Here is a 17,348-nt window from a genome sequence, read left to right as displayed (position 1 = left end):
CCCGCAGGAGCGGCGCCGTGAGGGGAGAGGGGTGAGGCGGGGCCGGTCCGCGCCCCCCCGGCGGCAGCGCCCCCCGGCGGCGGGGCCGCGCCCACGTGAGGGGAGCCGCCATGAGCCGGCCCGAAGGGATGCGCGGCAGCCGCCGCTCCCTGCAGGTGAAGTTCGTGCCCGACGAAGACGTCCTCAGGCACATCTCCGACGACGCAGGTACAGCCGGCCCGGGGCATAGCCCAGCCCAGTGCCGCCCACTGCTCCCAGGGCGCTGGGAGAGGGCTCCGAGCAGCCGCGGCCGGCCCCGGGAAAGGGGCTCTGCAACACCCGAGCTGGGTTCTGCAGGAGGACGAGGCCTCTGGGGTCGTTCTGCCCCGCTTGACTGCTCCCCTCAGAGTGTCTCTGTCCCAGCCCGGCACTGGACAGGCTGCAGTACGAGCTCTCGGTACCAGCTCCCCCCGCAGCAGCGTGTACGGGCGCCGGGGCAGCGGCGCAGGGAGCCGGGAAGCTCCTCGGGCCTGACGCGGTTAAAACTCGCACGGGCAAAGCGGAATGAGGCTGCAGGTGTATGCTGTAGGAGTGCTCTGCTGCAGTTCTGACTACTTTTAAGCTGGGGAGCCTCTGTGGAGATGCTTAAAACTTGCCAGTACAAGGCACAGAGCATTTCTTTCAGACTTCACTGCTGATACTGCTTTGAGCAGAAGGTCAAGCAGATGGTCTCCAGAGGGCTTTCAGCCTACATTCTCCCATGAGTGTACTGACAGCCTACGGGCGAGGTATTTTCTAATTGTTCCTCTTCTCTAGGTAAAAATAAGGGTTGATGAGTACCATCCCCTTTGCATGCAATTTGATACTGTGATGTGTGAGCCACTGTCATTTCTCCGGTTCCTCTCTGTGGAGCTGGTGTTCACTGAAATGGGTGTCTTACCCTCATGGACTGCAGGAGCCAGCATTTGTGGTGGAGGAGGGATGAATGGCTATAGGGTCAAATATTGACCAGCTGTTCTTTTAGCAGGACGTCTCAGCGTTGAATTTGTTGAGTGATTTGCATAACAGGAGCCTGGTCTCTTAAGTTGGGTGGCTGTGTACTACTGCAATAGAAATAATGAAATGGCAGGAGGTTAAAGCTTTTATTACAATTCTAGGAACTAAAGTACGGAAGGACAAGGCTCAGCTGAGTGTCAATGTCAAGAGATTTGTGAAGAAGCTTGAGAATATTTCTGATAACGAAGCTCAGGAGATCCTGGAAGAGAACTATGTTGCTGCTCTTGGAATATGTGCCCAAGGTATTAGCAGGGGAAAACCTAACACATCTCTGACTTCAGGAGATTCTTTCAGTGTTAGGGTTGTACAGTGCTGGTGAAGTTGCTTTTGAGGGCTCAATCTGCCCTGTCTGTGCTTGTGGTAACAGGTAGAAGAGAAGATTATGATTCTAGGATTTTATTATTATATTTGTTTTGTATCACCTGCAGTATAAAGCCAAATAGTGAAATGTTACATTCCATCTTTCTTGGGTTGGGAATATTATCAGTGCTTTTAAAATAGCTGCAAGTAACATGTCTTTTCACAGATCCAGTGGGAAATGGCTCAAATATAAGTGGTGGTGAAGTGTACTCATTCCAGACTCCCAAACGCTCCAATAAAATGGCAGAACTGGGTATGTTTTGCTCTTCTTTCTCTGCAGACTTAGGAGAAGCTAGCAGAAAGTGGCAGTTCCAGAGAGGGTGGACTGTTTCAGTTCAGATAAGGTGTTTGAAAGGGATTGTCACTCACATGAACAATCCTTGTATGTCCAGCATCATCTGAACTTCATTAGTGTTTATTTGTCACAGCTAATGATACGTCCTACAAAGGATGAGCTGAGGGAGAGGGAACATCCTACTGAATCACTGTACAGAAACTGATTTTGGTGCCTCTTAGTTTCTGCTGTGTCTTGGGAAGTTGTGTTTCCCATCTTAGACCTCCTTCTGCAGCAGGGGGGATTTCACTGGTGCTGCCTCCTGGAGCCATGACTCAGTTTGAAAACTGAGGAAAGTCATACTGTGACGGTCTGTTAGTCCCAGTGTTGTTACATGGAATAGGCTGTTGGTCACACAATGGTAGGAACTGTTAGCAGGGTATTTCAGATTCACATCAGTCATTCAACTTCAGTTTGTACTGATAAGGAGTAGACACAGGTAAATAGTTTTTCCTGGGGAGCTGATGTGTCTGCTATATCTGATGATCTGTTATGTCCAGCTGAGCAGTCTTATAGTACTAAGTGAGCCTGACCAAACCTTGCTCTAATTCAAAGACATGTGGTCTTCCAGGGAGCAAAATGTGCTCTGCCATCAGCCATATTTGTAAACTTAATTAATTGGTGAGTTCAGCCTTTGAAAATCTTTGCTGAGGAATACAGCCACCTTTAGGGTTAGAAAATCCTAGAAGTTCCTGAAATATCTAGGGAATTAATATGAAGAGAGCATTTCAGGTGTATGGCTCCATTTCTGACTAGCCAGAGCTGGAAGTTTTGTACCTGACATGTCCTTCCTTCCCTTCCCCCTATTTCCTACAGCTTCTCAATTAGCCCAGACACCAGAAAAGAATGTGGCACCTGATGACTCCAAATGCCCTGAGAAGATGGCCAAAACCCCTCAAAGCAGCAGTAAGTCCTGTGATGGTTTGGGGAACTGAAGCTGAGTGAGTGGGGGTTATGTTTGTCTTTGGGTGGTGGAGTGGATGCTTGAGGTCCAGCTTCTCTCCTGCTTAAGTATTCTAGTTAACACCAGGGTTTAAGTATTCAGGTTAACACATGGGCTGAACAGTTTGATATGCATGGCCTGTGCTTCACCTGGGTGTCAGATCTCTTCTTTGCCCTGCTGCTCTAGAGGAAACATGAACATGTCTCTCATCTATTGCTGCGACATTAATGACTTCCTTTCTGTTCAGTAGAAATACTTGCACTTGAGAGAGCTACGAGCTGGGCTGGTGTGTTAAACACTGACTGGGTAGGAGTGTGTGGGTGTTCATGTGTAAATTCACACTTTATTATATAATATTTAACACCTAGTGCTATAGGGAGAAATACAGGTGGGAGAAGTCAATGCATGTCAACATGGGCAAGAGGATGTGCATTTATGCTTGGAAATGGAGTTTGATGTGCTCAGGGAGAGAACATTAGCTCATTTTTCAGCTTCATCCCTTCCTGCTGGAGTCTCTTCCTCCTTCCTGGCCTCCCAAAGCTGTGACCAGGAATTAGCAGCTGCCTTCTGTGGTAATAACATTGACTCTTGTGTGACCTGACACTGGCAGGCTTCTAGAGCCACCACAAACTCACAGCCAGAATGCAAAGAGTAAATTTATTTCTATTAACTTCCTGAAGCAACACCTGGGCAGAGGGACATGAGTGGAGATGCAGGCACCCTTATGTGTGGTTCAGTGCTAGGACCAGCCTGCTGTTCACACTGGTCTATCAGTGGTTTTGCACACGCATGGTTTATCCCCATGCTGGGATCTTCACTGGGTTCTGATCTGTCTGTTAGGGTTCCTCCAGACCTACCAAACACCTACGTTACCTATACACAGATGTTCTACTTCCCAAATCCTATACAGGGTAAACAGCAATAGACATGGTATATCTGTTTTTCTGCATTGCTGTTTGAGTCTTTGCTATCCCCAGCTGCATGGTCACTTGAGCGTGTTTACAATTCTCATTGCCAGTTTTCCACTTCTAACCCATTCCTCCCAGCAACTCTTTGTTCTCTCCTTGCCTGCCTGTGAGGAACTGGAGGCTTCCCTCACAGGATTAATTATCTAGGGAGCTGATATTCTGGCACAGTGTACCTTTGAACAGTGAATGCCTGTTTTTCTAATGGACCATCTTGTGCCAGTGTTGAAAATTTGCAGTACTCTGTACAATGCTGTTTCTTCCTTTTCAGAACGTTCAAGTTCAAACAAAGTGCAGCAGAGGGTGAGTAATGACTTTACATTGCTTGGATTTTGTATTTGGGTTTTTTTCCCCACCTGTAAAACTTGAACTAGCCAATTACTGCAGTTTGGAAAGAAAGGACCTTGAAAAGCATACTCCACAGTAGAGATGTCTCTTCTGTTCTAACCAGAAGGAGTAACTTAAGTGAGAACCATTAATCAGGACTATGGGGTTTGGAGTCAGTGGGCAAATAATAGATTTGACAGCTTAATTGTCATGGGTGGAAATTATTTTCTTGCATCACACAAGTGAAGATGCTAGATAATCCCTTCATATACGGTTAAACTCACAGCTTTCCAGTTCCTCACTAAAGGAAGAAACAGCCCTAATTGTAAGAAATGCTGTTAGAACAGGAGTTCCAGAACTGTGATGCTGTTTAGTTTCTTACTTACCAATTGGTTTATAAAGAAGAGATACAGTGCAGAACTGCCAGTTGTGGTGGCTATGGAGTGAAAGAACTGGCTTTCTAAAATAGTACAGCATCATAGCAGAAATGTGTGCACAGTTTTTTCTGGTATGAGGTTCCAGGATGAGATACACCTGAAAAAGACATGCTGTTTGGGGATGCCATAGTCACTGCTTGATGATTTCACATCCACTTTGTCAGGATCAACAAAAGTATTTCCTAAGTATTGCAGACTTGATCCAGTATCCAAGTCAGGCCTGTGCTTTAAACATATGTAAGGAAAATGTGACACTACAACTTGGTGAGCCCAGGCAGCTTGGATTGCTTTGCTGTACTTCTGGGCTTAGTATGCTGAGTGGTCTTCTGTCATTCTGGTTGTTATTTTCATAGAGGACTTCCAGATGACTTTGAGTAGACAGCTTGATGTGGAAAGTGACTGCTGTGGGGACTGAAGCATTTCCATTTTGTCATTGCTTTGGTTTGGCTCTTCCTGAGAGGCCAAGATTGGGATCTTGGTTGGAGATTTCAGTTTTCTACTCTCCATGTTGAGCTGAAAGAATTAAGCCCCTTTTGGAACTTTGATCCTATCTCCCTCTGAATGGGAAAACAAGAACTCTCCATACTTAACTGCCTCTGCTTTCCCAGTTTCATGTGGGCTGAAATAGTTTGGAAATGTAACCTGTCTTTGCTTGGCAGAGGGTAGTTTAGAGGAGAGAGATGTTTCTTTAATGCATGTTTTTTCTTTGCTGTTCCAGAGTAAAAAGAAAGAATTTGTGTCTTCCACACCTTACAGACTCAGAAAGAGACTAGCAGGTAAAGATCAGCCTTTGCTGTCAGCTGCCACAATCAGTGAGTCACTGTGTTCAAGGGAGAGTGTTTTCCTGTTGAGCTTCTGTCTGTGGTAGTAGTGTGACAGAAACAGCCTGATTTATCCTGCAGAGAGTGTAGAAATGTCCTTAAGGAAATCCATGTAGACCTTTCCTCTACAGCTGATTGCTGCTAAGGTGAGAGGTGGAAGGATTAGAAGCACAGAGTTACTGAACTTCAGTAATATGATCAAAAACTTTCAGTAATCTTACCTGTGCTGACATTTAGTGTGGCCCAGTTGTTTGAACCAGGCATAAAACTTTTGGATGATGGCTGGGATGTCCATGTCAAAGTATTTCCAATAACTGGTTGGCTAAACCAGAATGATTGCAGAGGAGAGTTTAGTACATGATGTTTCATCTTCTGTTTCTTTTGTGTTGAGAGACCAAGACTGAGCCAGATTTCATCTGTGCTCTTCAATCAATGCTGCTAACAGAGGTATTTTACAACTTGTTTGCAGAGTGTGACGTAGAAGATACTCAGCCTGCTCGATTGGCATTTGGGAAAAGTGACATAGAGATGCTAAGAGAAATTGGGAATTCCATTGTCCATTTTTAGTCTCTTTTTATGGTACAATGATGTTTCTTGGTTGGTATCAAGGAGGAGGCTTTACTTAACAATACTTTGTGATCCTAGAACTGCAAAAGAAATGGCCATATGTGTTTGCAGTTCTCTTAAGCATTGATTTTACCTTTCTGTGAAATACATTAAGAATTCATGTGCTTGTAAAACGTCTAGAGAATGTGTGTGAGATGGTGCAAAATGAATTCTGTGTAAGAAGTCATTCCTGGCTTTTAACCTTAAAATTTATGCTCTAGCTCCAGATCCCTATTTGGAAAGTGAGAGTGAGTATTCTGCTTCCTGCTCAGAGGAGGAGGATGAGGATGAACAGAAGGAAGTCAGCACTGTTTTATCAGATCAAAAGACTCCAGCAAAAATTAAGGCTGCATCTACACCTCCTCCCAGAAACAGCCTAGCCAAAAAAAATAAGGAGCAAAAGATGGTGAGTGTGCAAAAATATCCCCCTGAGCTAGCAAACATGAAGGAATGTATGGTGACAATAAGCTGTTAGTGACCTCACCTGACCGTGGGGAAGAACTGCTGAACTCATTTCAGATCAGACCAGCTGGGCCGGCTTTTGCTGTACTTCTGAGTAATCCTTGGTGGATAGGCACCATGTGAACCTGTGTGCTAACCCAGCTGGCATCAGCAGCCTCACAAGGAGAAGTCTGAGATGTCCACGGAGCAGGAGACCTTGTATTGGGACAGGATGAAGAAATTGATTCCTGTAGTACCAAAAGGAGTGCACATTACTGTTCTGGCTTGGTGTTCAGCTTAATTGTCTTACTTCCTTCCAGCACCGGGATCCCCACACCAATTAAGAATTACTGTTATGTTATCTCTCTCAGAATCTCTTTTCTGGCTCTCTCTTCAGGAAAGAATCATCTGACTAGGTTAGCTTTGGCAGAATGTTGCTATAGAAGCCATTTTTGCAAATATTTTCTGTCTTTCTGTATTCACCCTTGCCCTCTGTCTCATTGGCCATCTTAGGGAGAGGGGTAACTTGATAACAGGAGGAGTGTTGCTGACCTTGCTTTCCTTTTATAGGGCAATCTGGTGGAGGAATACTTTGAAGCTCACAGCAGTTCCAAAGTGCTCACTTCAGACCGAACGCTGCAGAAACTGCGGAAAAGGAGACTGGATCAGGTACTGTTCATAGTGAGTCACACGACTCTGGGTTTTTGATTCCTATGATATAGTGTTCCCCTGCTGTTATCTGGAATTGCTGCCCAAAGTAACATCTGGATTTTTAACAAGTTCTTTCATAACAGCTGTGGGAGGAAATCACGGCTTACAGTGTTAAAGCTACTGATGTCTTCAAAGCAGTTGAAGGTTTAGCAGTTTTGTCTCTCAGTACTTTGTTTGTCTGATACATTGCAGTTGCCTTTCCAGTGTCAACTGTCTTCTACTGCAAGGGAGTGGGAAGCAAAGCTGTTAAAATTGAAGAGAAAGAGAGGCCAGTGTAGATTTGATGCTGACTATCATGCTACTGTACTGTTTAAACATCATCATCACAGCATATCTTGAAAGCTGAATTAATCCTTTGATTCTTGATGCTTTTCAACATTGAGCTATCAGCTGCAAATTATATCCTTTCTGCTGTAGTTTTTTTTGAGATGGTGGGCATTTTGAGCTTTCTCTTGTAGTGACAAACACCTGAACCCTTGCTAAGCATATTGATTGGAGCCTTTGTTCCCATGACCAGGGATGTGATGTTGTATCTTGTTGGTACAGTGCTTGGTGATGTGTAAGCTCCATGTGTATCCGTTTTCCTGTAGTGGTTTTTCCATACTTGGCATGAAGAGAAAAATACACAGTGTGTCATTTGTTTTAGTCCTAGTCTTGCTGCTGTTTACCATAATAAGGTTACTTAATTTCTGCTTTGTATCTCCAGCAGTAAAACTGTGCCTAGTGGGGTCTTAATGGGGAGAAAAAAAACTAACCACAAACTGAGTGCACTGACAATGAAAACTGTTCTCTCTAGACAAGGGAGCATGCTCGAGGGTGTTTTAAGGACTTCAGGCGTTTCTCTTGCTTCTTCTCAACTTTGAATTTCTGTCATCTCTTTCTCAACACAGCAAACACTGCATGATCTTTTGAAAAATGCTCCACTTGCTTATGCTGCTGAAATTAGAGACCTTAACCAGCAACATGAATCCTTGTTTTCCAAATGGATGCTGCAATTACAGTAAGTATCCAAGGGGAATCACTGAAGAAGCTTAGTTAAAAGGCACTGCCTTTTCCCCTCATGTCTGTAACATCCTGTGGATGAATTAAGGAGGAAATTTTTTTCATTGTTTGCTTAAATTTAAAAGTGGGTGACATTAATTTAATTTAGCACATCCTGTAGACCAAATCCTATCTGATTAACTCCTTGAACTGAATGTCTGAAGTGCAATGAAGTTGCATTCAGCTGCTTAGCTTGCCTGTGCCTCTCTAAACCAAGCTAGAGAGCATTCACAAACAGGGAACATGAATAGTGAGAGAACAGGGGAAATGAATTATGAGAAAAGTGCTCTTTGTGAGGAATCATTTTTGTTCTCAGCAGCAAGTTAGTAGTGAGTAGCCCACCCTCACCATCTTCAGTCTATGGCTATCTCTAGTGGTGTAGCAGTTTATTTCAGTGCCTGTGGTACCTAATGATCTGGGCATGAAGAAACCCTAATGCTTTTGGAAACACTGGCAATATAAATTTTATTTGGCTTTGTGTGTATCTTCATGGGAAGGAGAAGGGTGAACATTCAGGAAAGCAAATGAAACTATAGAGACCTTTGAGATTCTGAAGCACCTTAAAGAAGGCAGACCACCACCCCTGAGGCTGGAGCCAGTACTGGTGATGAGAAAGACCCTTGGAAGCTTACAAGAAGTGGAATATAAGGAAATTTGTGATCCATGGGGAAGACAGAGAGTATGGAGAAGACATCAGCTTTGAAAGTTGGAGAGTTGCAAGAGGAGGAGTTCTGTCACTTGGTGATCTGGGCAAATGGTTAAAGATGTATCTGGCAGAGCAGAAGAAACAAATCCCTTGATGACAATGAAGGCAGTGACAGCTGTTCAACAACTTACCTTTGCCCAGTGCTATTTGAGTAACCTGATACTCTTCTTTCTAATCAAGATAATGCTTTTCCTGCTTCTCAAACCTAAACAAAGCATTGTGACTCCTGTGATGACCCACTCCTGAAAGTAAAGAAGTGCTTAAGATTCAAAAATGCTTATTGGTCAAAAGCTATGACAGAAGTCAGAGGGTCCATAAAAATCATAGAGTTTTATTAGTAAATCACACACTTTCACGGAAAAGTGTGGAAATCATGGAAATTGGTATGGTAGTCCCTAACCTACTATACAGGCACACAGCACTGGGTTTTGGATAAAGGGGCAGGATGAAGGGAAAGGAGAAACTAAAGAGCTTAATATTAAAAAGGAGAGATGAATTAAAGAGCAAAAAATAGCTCACCAGCCATCACTCCAGCATTGAGCCAGCTGAAGGAATGGTGATCTGGGATTCAGCATTGATCCAGGTCATAAGTTATGATCCAGCTGTGTTGGTTCAGCTGATGAGATGTCCAGGGTCTGGGGGGCATCACCTGAGCTTGTGCAGGGGGGATGTCTTTTTATGGACAGGTGTCTCTGCCCCAAAGACAGGTTTGTCACTTTCTATGCTAATTAGTTACCATGCACAGTTTGTTCTTTTGGGCCTTTCTGGAAAAGGGTCAGAGGGCTTTGGGGCTCTTTAGTAGTCACAGTCCCACCTTACAGTCCCATTTCCTGCCAGTGATTCCTGTGTTAGCACTGTACTTCATTGTTCTTTCTCTTGGAAAGGCTTTGCCCTGTTTCCACCTGGGCCCCCTTCTCCTGCCAAAATTTGTTTTTTCTCACAGCATGTTAGTACCAGTAGTCCTTGGTTATTACCAATTATTTTTGTCTGTTACCACTTGGTTGGCTTCACAGCCGCCTGGTTATTGGTGTTTGAGACATACTATCAGTCAATTACCTTCTGGGAATTGAGAGCTCAAAAAGATCTCACTCTAGACCACTGCTTGAAGTGTTGTTAGAGAGTGCACTTGAATATGCAGCAGCCCCCCATAAGGGAGAACTCAAAAGGGTCTCAATTTAAACTGCTTTTTTAGGCATACAACACATTGGGAGTTTAGTCTAGGTGCAGTTCATCAAGGCTAAGGCCTAATGAGCATTTCCCACATCATAGTGCAGCCTGAAAGAGGGTGAGGGATACGACTGAAGTCAGCTCTTCTGGGTCTCTACAATTCCATACCGTGCTGTCTTTATGCTTTCCTGCCTCTCTTTCTGTGGAACAATCAGGATAAGGAATAGACCTGAGTATAGAGTAATTTTGTTTTGAAATTGTGCCTGAGGATCAGAGTGGGAAACCAGTATGAAGGTTTGCTTTTTTTATTGTAATTACTGTGACCTGTAGTAAACATGTAATAAAAGTACTCGGTGAGGGGATGCATCTGAGTGTTGATCACCGTTTCTTACCTGAAGTTGGAGATCAAGTATTCTGTTCTTAGTCAACAGCATTTTCTTTCATTCATGTTTTGCTAAGTTTATGAGCCTCTAGGCGGCTAAAATGATTCTTTTGCTAGGATGCCAGGTTCCAGATTCCTTGTAGCTAACCTTATTTATCAGCTGTAAGCTTAAGGTAAGCCCAGAGTTGACAAAACGTGAAACTTTTAACACCAAGATTGTAGTGGATCGTTTTGCTTAATGAATGTATGGACCTAAACCAGACTTGGATTTCTTTGATCCCGTGTATTTGCTCACTTTTCTGCAGCTTGGGTTTCAATATTGTGCTTTATGGACTTGGCTCAAAGCGTGATCTGTTGGAGAAGTTTCGTACCTCTTTGCTCCAGGATTCTGTTCACCTGGTGGTTAATGGATACTTCCCCAGCATCACTGTGAGATCTGTAAGTGGGGGAAAAGCTTGTGGGTTTATGTAATCATCCTGTGTTACAGATACCCCTAGAGTCTTTCAATGTAAAATGTTAAGGAAACCTGCTGCACCCTATAGCAACAGACTCTGTAGAGCAGTTCCTCTCTCTTCTAATACTTTGAAGAAATGATCCCATACATTTTCCAAGGAATTGCAGTAATTTCTGTCATGAATAGATATTCATCACTCTAAAGCCTTGTTTTATGTCACTGATTTGAGAAGGGGTATAATTTTTTTTGTTTATGTTCACTGTTTTAGGGATTTTATGGTAATAATCAGATTATCTCTCACAAGGTATCCAAGGGCTCAGTTTAAGATTTTCTGCACTTTGGTGTCAGAGCCCTTCATAAAGAACTCCTGTTTTCTTTTTCAGATTCTCAACTCCATCACAGAGGAGGTTTTGGACCATATAGGGACCTTCCGCAGCCCCCTTGACCAACTAGAATTCATTACCAAAAGGTTCAAAGAAGGTAAAATGACTAACTTTATGCATAAAAACATTAGAGTCTATTACTGTTAAGAGAGCCTGGACATTTTCTTCCCCTATAATTTTTATAGAGGCAGTCACACTTTCTTAGTGCATTGTAGCTAGTATACTTTTTTGCTTGTAATGTATGCAACATATATGAGAACATGCATGCACTAGGAGTATCTGTGTACATACATGTGTAACAGCCCCATGTAAGCTGTTAGCTCAGTCAGTGTTTCACAGCAGGACAGCAGTGGCAAACAAGCAGGTTAGAACTGGTTTCAAAAGCAAAATTAAACAGGTATTGCCTCAGAAAAGGCTTGCTGAATTGTTTCTGAATGTCTGTCTTACTGCTTGTATATTCATACACAGATAGCCACGGAATCGTAATTGTGCATGGCATTGGTGTTTCAGTGTTTACATTCTGGTTTTCATCATTACCTTATGAGTATTTCTGGTGGGACTAAGTGAAAAAGGCAGGGTAACAGCAGTTCCCACCTGAATGTACATAAGTCAGTCTTGCAGTCTGCTATTGCTGATCTCACTGGTTTCATTGGCAGGCAATTATGTATGGATTTGCCCAAAAACTGGTTACAGTTCTAGAATTGTTTTTGGACTCAGGAAATGGTTGTTTATTGGAATAAATCAACCAAGACTCCATTTTCTTCATGCAGGAAAAGCCAAATTTTATTGTATGGGTCATATAGGATTATCAGGAGGCCCTGTGTCAGATCTTATTGCTGGACAATACGTTCACACTTAGTTCATTGGTCAGTACATGGTATTTTGCATATCTATCAAACTTCTGTATTTTTAGCTAGTTTACATATTTCTTCTTGATTCTCATGAGACCGATCTTATTGTTTATGCAGATGCTAGTTGTTTTTCACCCAAGAATATGTTCTTGTGTTAATGAGCTCTCATACCAAGATTGTTTTCGCATGGGAACTTGCAGATTACTTAGCTGGACTTAGAAGAAATGACAGGCTAGCTATTAATTTAACAGAGCAGGCCTGATTTTATGAGGCCTTTCTTTTATAATTCTTCTACCTGTCTATGACAGTTGTTCCCAGGGATAAGTACAGCAGCAAGAAGCTAGCTGGAAATTCTAACATCTACCATTTGCATTATGTGAGCTAGGTCTCTAACTTTTTGTCAGAACTTATTAAAATTTTCAATGAAGTTAAGATGCTTTGGATCCAGCCTTGAATAGAAAATGCATTTTTACTGTGAGGAGGTGATTAAAGATCCTAGTCATGTAAATCAAAAGCATCTGAATAAACTGTGCTTAGTCTTCCATTCTAAAATTTATTTCAGTGACCTTCAATTGCAAAAGAAACACAGCTAAAGAAGCAATTCCTGATAAAGCTGTGAGCAAGTGGAAAGTGGATTATAACAGAAAAGCTTAAACTGAAAAAAAACAATCCTGTAACTTTGATGACAGTGAATTGAGAAAAACCCTTTTAGGTGCTCAAAAACACCCAGTATAGCTTCAAACTATGTTGTACAAGGAAAGCAATATTGGAGTGATGTATATGGAGAGTGGTGAAATAAACTTGTGCTACACTGCACTGGGAATGGGAAACCAGCTTGTGCGCAGTTTCTTTGATTGTTTCTCTGCTGTTTTTTCTGACCTTGCAGATTCATCTTTAGAGCTCTATGTCCTCATTCATAACCTGGACAGCCAGATGTTGAGAGGAGAAAGAAGTCAGCAGATCCTTGCACAGTTATCCTCCCTGCCTAGCATTTACCTCATTGCCTCTATTGATCACATCAATGCTCCTCTCAGTGAGTTTCCCTGGGCCTGTTCTGGCCAAGAGAAGGATCTGTGTTCTGCTTTGGGGCTGCTGAGCATGTTTCATAAGCTCATATGTTGCTTACTATGATTACTATTACTTTGTATGTATTACTGTTGATGTGTGGAACAGATCTGTTGATGTATGTATAGTCCTGATTGGGAGTGTGGCTGTGCTGAACCAAAACTGCTTAAAGATACTGAGAAATACCACTAACCATAATATACAAATAGATTCCAAGCTTTTGGCACCGCTTGATATTAGGAACTTACCGAATTGGAGATTGGATAATTAAGGATGGCAAATATACTTAAATAACTTACTTATATTGATTACTATTATGATTAGACTAAAAGATCCTAATCAGAATTATTTACTACACAGCACAGGTAGCTGTAACAATTAGTATAGTTCACTTTTTTAAAGCAATATTGAAGCAATTATATTAAAGCTAGCAAAAACTATACAAGTAGAAATTGATTTTACTCACCCATACCAACAACTATGGGCAGATCTCTTTAGCTCAGCCTGGAGGAGTAACCTTGAGGGGTATCCCCACTCAAGGGAGGAATCTCCACACACTCTGAGAAGGGTCTTGTTTCAGCTATTTTACCCCGTCTCTAGGTAGAGCTTTAGAGCTTCCAGCTACAGCCAGAAATTGTTTGCACACTCCTGACTCTGGAAGGATTTACAATGTATCTGTGGAAAAGGGATGCCTGCAAATGTTTTGTTGCTGAGAATTTATCTTACTGGAACTGCAGTTATGAGGGTGTATGTAATGTGAATTTCACAAGCATATATTTATTGTTTCCTCAGTCCTACACCAGAACTACAAGCTTTTTAATATTGCTTGTTTAACACCTTAGAAAACATAAATCTCCCACTTTTGTCTGCTCTTTCTGTTCTCTCTGTCTAGTGTGGGATCAGGCAAAGCTGAGCCTCTATAACTGGCTTTGGTATGAGACAACCACATTTAATCCTTATGTGGAAGAAACCTCTTATGAGAACTCACTTTTAGTACAACAGTCTGGATCTTTGGCTTTGAGCTCCCTAATGCATGTCCTGCATAGCCTCACTCTCAATGCCAGGTAAGACACTGTTACACTTCACAGTAGCACATGCCAAGGACCCAGTCCTTGCAATCTGTGTTTTCTGATAATAGTGTTTCAGACCAAGATGGTAGGACCTGGCTTCCAGCTGATTGGTTACTTTAAATTTGGATAGCAGGTCTTATCCAGTGATGAGATTGACAACCAGGTTCTTTGTGCATAAGGCAAAATTAGTTAATATTTTCTAGCTGTGGGAGTTTTGGGTTGTTTTAAAAAATATTATTATTTTCATTTTCCCCTTTCCTCCTTTCACTTAGAGGGATATTCAGACTGCTTGCTCAGCACCAGCTGGAGAAAAAGGACAATCCATCTTATCCAGGTAGGTACCCACCTTTTCTCATTTGTTTGGGCTGTTGCTGTTCACAGCAGCCCTGGGTTTTGGTATGCAGGTTACACATCCAGCAACAGAAGTGCTCGAACAGTTGTCTCAGTGAGGCTCACTGTCTTTCTAGTGGCACTGTGTCTGACTCAGGAAATCAATAGACTGGCTGGCTCTGAAGGACTGCCTTTTACATGCTTAGACATGACTGAGACTGTTGGTGAGGGACTGTGGGCTTAAAAATTTAAAATGAAGACTGGATTTGTATAACTTGCACTTAAATGTCCTATATAAATGGCTTCTGACATACCCCTGCTTTCTAGAATATATTGGAATATTCTGTCATTGTCTGTAATAGGTGTTGCAGAGGATATGAATAACATTTTAATGGTAAAGAAAGCAAGATAGACGAGTTGGAAATTCAGAGAAATTAATGATTGTAGAAAGTGCATTTAAAGTCCTATTAAAATTCCATTAGGCAGCAGGGTGACTCAAATGTTAATTGAGCTGTTTTCCATTAATTATTGAAGTATTACCTTGGCTGTATACTTGCAAGAGGTGATGATACTGTAGCCACTCTGGTCTAAGCCAAAGCAAGACTTTCAGGTGGATAATATGTGGTGTTAGACCTGGAAAAACCTGACAATCTTACTACTTCAGTTTCTTGTTCTTGCCTTTTTCTGTCTCCAGGGCTGTCTTTCCAAGATTTTTACCAGCAGTGTCGGGAGGCTTTCCTTGTGAACAGTGACTTGACACTCAGGGCACAGCTGACAGAATTCAGGGACCACAAGCTGATCCGGACCAAGCGGGTGAGTCCAGGGAAGAATTCTATTCAGCCACTTTGAATAAAAAGGGTGCTTACTTGCTGTGTTGTTTAAGCACGTAGGAACTGGCAAGGGGCTGAAATTCTGTAATTGCAGCTCTTTCCATGCCTTCAATTTGTCAGCACCCTTTACATGGATAGAGGATTATAGAAACACAGTGTGCTTTGGTTATTCAGCAACCTACATGTCTTCTTTGAAGACTGTGAGAAGTAGCAGACTATGGAGCCTGCCAGTCTGCTTCCAATACTATTACCTCCATTTCTGTAAGGAAGGAATGCAGACTTGTCATAATAATGAGGCAGTATAGCAGTACAAGATAGAGGAACACAGTATTGAGGAGCTTTGTAGTGTCAGACAAGCATAACCCATCAGTTTTCTCATTTAGTGACTTTCTCAGTATTTGTGCATTTCCTGTGTTGCTCCAGTGAACTATTCCAGGTTTTCAGTAATGTAGTTGTTCAGAATGCTGTCTAGCTCTAATCCAGACTGCAGATAAATGCTAGCATTGCAGTGCTGTCTAGTTGCTTGCCTGGCACTGTACACTGGTGTCAACAATGTCTGTGCATGTCTGTTCTCAGGGAGCTGATGGTGTGGAATACTTACTAATTCCTGTCGATGACAGTACCTTGACCGACTTCTTAGAGAAAGAGGATGAAGATGTGTAACATCTGTGTCCTCAGTGTCTACAGCAACTGCTCTCAAAGGCTGCTGGAGAGGGGCCTATGCTCAGATCTCTCTTTCTCCAGCCTCACAGCTGCTGCACTGATAAGTAATAATTCTAATGAATCTTGTTCATTGTTCAACTGCCTCAGGTAGTTTGGAATGATGATTCTGTAAGCAAGGCCTCTCTTGCGCTCTGGTTGGATTTGTCTGCTTTGTCTCTTAGCTCAGACAATGCCTTCTTCCTATCTGTGCATCCAACCTCACAGCCAGAAAAACAAACTTGGTGAGATTGTGCCTTCTGCTCTCTACCTCAGTAGACATGAAGGTTTTATTGGAGCAATTTACTTGGGAAGTGCAAATCACAAGATGGTCAAGAGCTTTAGTTTGTACTAGTGGTGCAAATTCTCCCATCTGAGTGCTATCCAGTACTCCTCTACCATTTAGACAAAACTAGCTTCCAGTGTATGAAGACAAGATTTATAATGCTACAAGACCTGTCTTGACTGCATGAGGAAAGAAGAATATGAGTGGGTTTGGGATGCTGCAGGTGACTTAGTAAATTCTGGCAATAAAACTGAAGGACTTGTCCCAAACTAACATCCTTTTATAAGATTTAGATAATCAAAATTAGGATGGACTCATGTCATTGCCTGCTACTTTCCAAGGTGCAATCCAGGAATATGAAGAGGCTATGAAGCTTTTTCGTTTATTTTTTTAAAGCTTGATTGTATATTTATATTTTTTACATCAGGAATGCCCACTGATCCTGGAGGAGGCCTTAAATGCCACTTAGAAGCTTTCCCTTTTTTTTAAGCTTTTAGAGGTTGGGAGACTACTGAAGTTTGACATCTTTTCTTCAATTCTTTTTTTCTCAGTTATGTGGGAGGAAGCTCTATAGTTCCATCATCTGTAGTCTGCCAGCCAGACTTCAGGGACTCTCTATGCCTAATATTTGGTAGCTGTGTTACAGCTCAGTGTTGTAATAGTTCAAATCAATCAAATAAAGTACTTTATTAATTTTCATTAGTTTGTCTTGTCTCTCACAATCTTTTTATGTTACAGGAAGATCGAGATCCTTTTGGCAGTTGTGCAAAAGCTTCATTTTCATTATTAATGTCAAATATCTGTGCAGAAGATTTCAAACTACTGAGTAGAAATATTTTACATTTTAAATGTTTCTTACATCAAAATCAAGAATAATTTGCCTACCTTTTAATACCAGTATATAGCTTTTAAATAGAACCAAAACATCCCATGGAGCAATAGTACCTTATCTGCCCCTCACCCTGGTACTTGACAGAAGCAAGAGATGTATGGCCTGACTTTTGTATTAGAAACCTAGAGTATCTCCCTACCCCACTGTCAACTTGATTCTTCATATAGGTCCTTTCCCTTTACTTGGGATAGAAGAAATTCCTTCTCACTTTT

The 17,348-nt window shown here is 42.2% G+C and overlaps 1 protein-coding gene across 1 annotated transcript; it reads left to right on the top strand.

Moving 5' to 3' along the window:
• Nucleotides 1–110: 110 nt before the first annotated feature.
• Nucleotides 111–16,943, top strand: ORC2 (origin recognition complex subunit 2). Its single transcript, XM_066553070.1, has 16 exons — nucleotides 111–207; nucleotides 1,137–1,277; nucleotides 1,562–1,648; nucleotides 2,546–2,635; nucleotides 3,909–3,940; nucleotides 5,120–5,177; nucleotides 6,050–6,234; nucleotides 6,840–6,938; nucleotides 7,871–7,980; nucleotides 10,582–10,714; nucleotides 11,114–11,210; nucleotides 12,851–12,997; nucleotides 13,922–14,093; nucleotides 14,372–14,433; nucleotides 15,124–15,242; nucleotides 15,836–16,943. The coding sequence occupies exons 1-16, from the start codon at nucleotides 111–113 to the stop codon at nucleotides 15,920–15,922; spliced, it is 1,716 nt and encodes a 571-aa protein (XP_066409167.1). The 3' UTR covers nucleotides 15,923–16,943.
• Nucleotides 16,944–17,348: the final 405 nt, after the last annotated feature.

The sequence above is a fragment of the Molothrus aeneus genome, chromosome 7 (assembly GCF_037042795.1).
Source record: "Molothrus aeneus isolate 106 chromosome 7, BPBGC_Maene_1.0, whole genome shotgun sequence".
Taxonomy (NCBI): domain Eukaryota; kingdom Metazoa; phylum Chordata; class Aves; order Passeriformes; family Icteridae; genus Molothrus; species Molothrus aeneus.
Note: the sequence above shows the minus strand (reverse complement) of the source record. Positions and strands in the feature narration are given on the sequence as shown.